The sequence below is a fragment of the Macaca thibetana genome, chromosome 14 (genome assembly GCF_024542745.1).
Source record: "Macaca thibetana thibetana isolate TM-01 chromosome 14, ASM2454274v1, whole genome shotgun sequence".
In the NCBI taxonomy this organism is placed as follows: domain Eukaryota; kingdom Metazoa; phylum Chordata; class Mammalia; order Primates; family Cercopithecidae; genus Macaca; species Macaca thibetana.
Genome location: NC_065591.1, coordinates 16,591,498 through 16,597,293, shown reverse-complemented (window position 1 = coordinate 16,597,293; position 5,796 = coordinate 16,591,498). Strand labels below are relative to the sequence as shown.

The 5,796-nt window shown below is 33.7% G+C and overlaps 1 protein-coding gene across 1 annotated transcript; it reads left to right on the top strand.

The window, feature by feature from the left end:
- Positions 1-249: 249 nt before the first annotated feature.
- LOC126936118 (olfactory receptor 8J1) lies at positions 250-5,419 on the top strand. The gene is made up of 2 exons (XM_050758565.1): positions 250-288; positions 4,134-5,419. The coding sequence occupies exon 2, from the start codon at positions 4,154-4,156 to the stop codon at positions 5,123-5,125; it is 972 nt and encodes a 323-aa protein (XP_050614522.1). The 5' UTR covers positions 250-288; positions 4,134-4,153; the 3' UTR covers positions 5,126-5,419.
- Positions 5,420-5,796: the final 377 nt, after the last annotated feature.

The window sequence follows — 5,796 nt, the reverse complement described above, 5'->3', positions numbered from 1 at the left end:
CATGACCCTTAGCTGTAATGCACTTGAATTCACTTCAATAATACAGAATAAACACAGACTTCCAGAAGGACTCATGGGGTGTCTGATTGACTTTCTAGAGGGAGACCTTGTTAAGAAACCAGTCCCATGTGGCATCTTCCCCAAAGACATAAAAGGCAATGTGTAGATACTTGAGTTGCCTGTGCTTCAGAATTAAGGTCTCAAAGATTTTTAAAACCTCATTACCTCTCATTGCCACAGCCATGTATAGACTCTCATTAAGAACCTGAAGCAGATTCTCCTTCAGAGGTAGGTGGAAAAGACTTTTCTTTTTTGTATAGTGACCGTTAAAAGATCCTAAACCATATCTTAAAATGATCCACTTCACTTTTATTTTGGAAGACACTGGGATTTATGTATAATCAAATAATACAATGCTTCAACTAAAGTTTGTTTTTAGGATGTATAACTCATTTTAGGAATACGGGGCATCAAATATGATCAAGCTATTTATGCTTCCAAGTTAGAAATGGCATCATTATGTCTCAGATACTTAAGTAAATTATGTCACTACTGAAACTATGAATTTTTGCTCAGAGACTGATCATATCAGTATTTTTGCAATATTTACTTTTGCAATATTATTTACAATAAAAATTGTATGTTGCACAGGATAACCTATGAAAGAAAATTGGATATACAACTACCCAAAGTTAAAATGATGCCTCTTTTTTTTTAGAATACAGGCATAGAATGCAAGTGTTCTCAGAAAAATTACCCATTCAATGTGATAATATACAAGCAAATATACGTAGAAGCACAGTATGTAATCCAGTGCAGTAATAGAAAATGTTTAAACCACCTATCTTGTCATAAAATAAATCTGTCAGCATTGTAGTTCAGAAGAAATAGCAAAGAAGAACTTCCATTAGATATCAAAAAGAAGAACTTCAATTTGCGGGGAGACATTTCCAAAAGCAGGGGCAAGACTTTAAGATAAACTGCCCAACCCTAGATTCCAGACGTGATGGGACAAAACTTTACAACATTATCAAGACGAATACAGAAAAACTCACTGCCTGGGTTGCCCTTAGTTTAACTAACCTAAAATAGAATATTCAAAAATAAATTTACCTTCTTTTCATTCTCCCTCAGATTGTGTAACAAAATAAAAGCCTAAGTACATGGGAAGTATTCAAAAAACACACTTTTTAAAAGGCTATTATTGTTGACTAAAACTAGTAATAGGGAAAAAATAAGAACAGTTTTTTAAAGTTAAAGGCTATTATTGTTAGACATTAGCCATAAAACACTGTACTAATTTAAAGATAACTCATTGGGGTCTGAGAATGGTGGCTTACACCTGTAATCACAGCATTTTGAGAGGCCGAGGCAGGTGGATTACCTGAGGTCAGGAATTCGAGACCAGCCTGGCCAACATCCCGTCTCTACTAAAACTACAAAAATTAGGCAAGCGTGGTGATGTACACCTTGTAGTCCTAGTTACCTGGGAGGCTGAGGTTTAAACTTGGGAAGTGAAAGTTGCAGTGAGCAGAAATCGCGCCATCACCCTCCAGTCTGCCTGGGTGACAGAGTGAAACTGTGTCTCAAAAAAAAAAAGAAAAAAGAAAAAGAAAAAGAAGACAATTCATCTATCTTTCTACTCTCTCAATTCATTAGTATTTTTGAAACGATTGAACATGCCTAGAGAGTAATCAGAAATGACATTTTTGAATACTACAAAATTAAAGTTCATTAGCCTCATTTGATGCTACCCTCATATCCGGTTTTTAAATGTATGGACCCACTGCTACAAATGGGGGACAAACTTCTTTCAGAGAAGATTCTACTTCTCCCCCGGCCCCCCTCCAAAAAAAGAAAGCAATCTCAGGAGAATCAATACCAGTGAGGACATGGAGGGTCAGAAATAAAAATATTAATGCATGTTTGGTAAGGCAGATGACCAGAAAAGTCACGTGAATCTGATGGTAAATGAGGTAAAAGCATATTTTAAATATTGTAAAAAATAGCTTGGATAACATAACTTAATTGCACAAAATGCCTTAATGACTGGCATTCCTACCAGTCAATCTAAAAGAACCAGGAAGGATACAGTAATTAATGGAAGTGCTTGCTCTAAGGAAGTAGAAGAGTGAGGTGCATAAAATGGGAAAGTATTCATAGAAATTGACAAATAGTGCAATCTTGATATTTGAAAGAGAAAATTACAGGATGAATATAATTTTGTGATTTTAAAATGATTACTTTTAAGAATTAATTATTGGATCTTCAAATAAAACATAAAGCCAGTAAAGCACTAGGTTTCATCAGAAACAGAGTAGCTGATACAATCTGCAAGCATTCATATTGGCTGATAGCTGGCATGTTTGCTAAGGGGGACAACAAAGTGGCTGAAGGCTGCAGATGGAATACTAAAACTGCAAACCCAAATGTCACCTTCTCAAGAAGGCCTTCCCATCTTAAAATAAAAGTTGAAAAAAAGAAATGAAAAATAAAAAAGAAACTGCTAAAATTAAAAAAGACTTTCCCCTAACATATCACATGAAAATATTCTCCCAAGTTATCATAATGTATCTTCTGGTTTAATTTCTTTATTACACTTATTGCAGTGTGCAATAATCTTGTTTATTTGTTTCTTTATCAGATTTTTGTATGTTTCCTATCATTGGAATAGCAGGTCCATAAGACGAGGGATGAGCAATTTATCTGAAGTTTGCACGTTACCAGAGTAAGGAATTCAATAAACAGGTGGTAAATAAGTAAGTAAATAAATAAATAAATAAGAAGACTATTTTTAAAATCAAGAAAAAGTGTGATGTTTGGTTTCAGAATCAAACTGAGATCAATATTAACAATGTTAGGAATTATTTTGGTTCACTTCATTCTTTTTTCATACTGCAGAATAATTTTCTATTTTTCTTTCTATTGGATCTCTTTTTTAGAAGGAGAAAATAAGTGAACAGCTTTGGGATTTTAAAATTCAGACATTTTTAATGATATACTGTTAACTCTCTGGAACTTAACTCCACATTTTTAGATATGGGACTAAGACAGGATTTCTTTGGGCCAGGTCCCCACGCCAGCGGAACTATAAATTATAGCAGAGAAGGCACTCTAATTGGCTTAGGGGTAGGTGGTGATCCTAAAAATAAAGAACTCAAGGGAAATATTTAGCCATATTAAAATAGAATTTAATTTATATGTCAAATATAAGCATTGTAGTTATCACAGAAAATCTCTAAAATAACAATATTTACTCATTACAGTAATGAAAATATAAAAAATACAAAAAAGATGAATAAAAAATCAACCAAAAGAGGAGATATGCTTTATAAGTGGTAAAAATGATATCTAATTATATAAATAAAAATTGTGATTAAGCATAGAATACAATGTGAAAACTATGAGGAGCTGTACAAACTTGTGAAATAGAACAAAATAAGAAATGAGAAAGAAGGAAAAGATAGCAGTATACAGTAAGGCATAATGTCAAGAAATTACAAAAATAATAAAATGTTCACTGACATTATTTTTGAAAGCTAAAAAGAAAATATGTCACCTGAAAAATAGATCTGAGGACATACCTGCATGTATTTTAGTCAGAGTTAATTTAAAAAAGAGAGAAAAAGCAAACAGACATGGATGATAAAATGTGTATCTAATACAGATTATACAATGATAGAATAAAGAAAATGGAGCAGGATAGTATCTGCAATCATCATTCTTAAGAAAAAGCAAGAAGTCTCAGATTTAGAAGTTGGATTATTTGCAGACATGAAATGCCTCAAGCCTGTCATGCTCAATGCAAATGATATAAAATATTAATTGTGGCTTCAGCTGTTTGCAAACTAAGAATATACTCATATTTCAATAAGATTGTGAGGAAGTAAGTCCTCAAAAATCTTTCATGATGTTGGATCATCTCTTAATTTATTATACTTTTCCATACTTGCTCTTTCTCTCTCCCAAGTGATTACCAAGTTTACTTATTAGACCTAGAAGCTCGAGTTTAATAACTGAGTTAGATTAATACATAATTCAAAGAAATGTTACCAAGGAATTGTGCTAGCCATATAATGGCAGTCATACAGATAATTCTTTAAAGTTTTTAATCTCTCTTTTCCCCCAAACAGATGAATTTGCAAACTCTTACATGGCTCCTGAAAATTTCACCAGGGTCACTGAGTTTATTCTCACAGGTGTCTCTGACTGTCCAGAGCTCCAGATTCCCCTCTTCCTGGTCTTCCTGGTGCTCTATGTGCTGACCGTGGCAGGGAACCTGGGCATCATCACCCTTACCAGTGTTGACTCTCGACTTCAAACCCCCATGTACTTTTTCCTGCGACAGCTGGCTATCATCAATCTTGGTAACTCTACTGTCATTGCCCCTAAAATGCTGATTAACTTTTTAGTAAAGAAGAAAACTATCTCATTCTATGAATGTGCCACCCAGCTGGGAGGGTTCTTGTTCTTTATTGTGTCTGAGGTAATGATGCTGGCTGTGATGGCCTATGACCGCTATGTGGCCATTTGTAACCCTCTGCTCTACATGGTGGTGGTGTCTCGGCGGCTCTGCCTCCTGCTGGTCTCCCTCACATACCTCTATGGCTTTTCTACAGCTATTGTGGTTTCATCTTGTGTATTTTCTGTGTCTTATTGCTCTTCTAATATAATCAATCATTTTTACTGTGATAATGTTCCTCTGTTAGCATTATCTTGCTCTGATACTTACTTACCAGAAACAGTTGTCTTCATATCTGCAGCTACAAATGTGGTTGGTTCCTTGATTATAGTTCTAGTATCTTATTTCAACATTGTTTTGTCTATTCTAAAAATACGTTCATCAGAAGGAAGGAAAAAAGCCTTTTCTACCTGTGCTTCACATATGATGTCAGTCACAGTTTTTTATGGGACATTGCTATTCATGTATGTGCAGCCTCGAAGCAACCATTCACTGGATACTGATAAGATGGCTTCTGTGTTTTACACGTTGGTGGTTCCTATGCTGAATCCCTTGATCTACAGCCTGAGAAATAAGGATGTGAAGGCTGCTCTACAGAGATTCATGACAAATCCGCGCTATTTTTTTTTTAAAAAACATTGTAATTTTAAACTATACAGGTAAATGAGGAGAGAGTTAATATAAGCTGCCATTATGTAAGAGAAAATGTAGGAAAAAGAAAAGGTAGGGCACTGACTTACAGGTACATAAGCAATCATAGGAATTACAAGAAGATACAATTTAGGGAACTTTGAATTAAAAAATAAGCTGAAACTCTTTAGTTGTGAAGTTAAGTTAGAAAAAAAATGTTATTCACCAATTCTGCCTGGGATTAAGCAGGTAGACAGTTTGAAATAAAAATGGTTTCCAGCAGTTAGAAAAAACATAAATTTAAAAAAGTTAAATAAGTTTGAATGAAGCAAAATAATACGGTGAGAGAAGTAAAACTGACTTCCTTATTCTTTGGCTTCTTTCACTGCCCTCTAGGTATAGTTGGGTATAGTAAATCAGTTCTTGAAAAATTGAAATTACAGATGATTAAGATCCTTTTCTTCATCTAAGTTATCAAAATTAAACTAACAATCTTATTTAAAATAAAATTTTCTAAAGATTTCTTAATTTTGTTCTAAGAATGAAATGAATACTAGCAATGAATTTATATTTTGAATGCTAACCAGAATAAGATTATAATAATTTTATTACACTTAACATAATTTATACAATTTTTTATTGAGAGACACAGAGTATCATAGTTAATATGCTTTCAGGCTGAATTTGATTTATAAACTCCATGG

What these genes read in the sequence shown, in the direction of transcription:
- LOC126936118 (XM_050758565.1), top strand. Translation starts at nt 4,154, where the DNA reads ATGGCTCCTGAAAATTTCACCAGGGTCACTGAGTTTATTCTCACAGGT.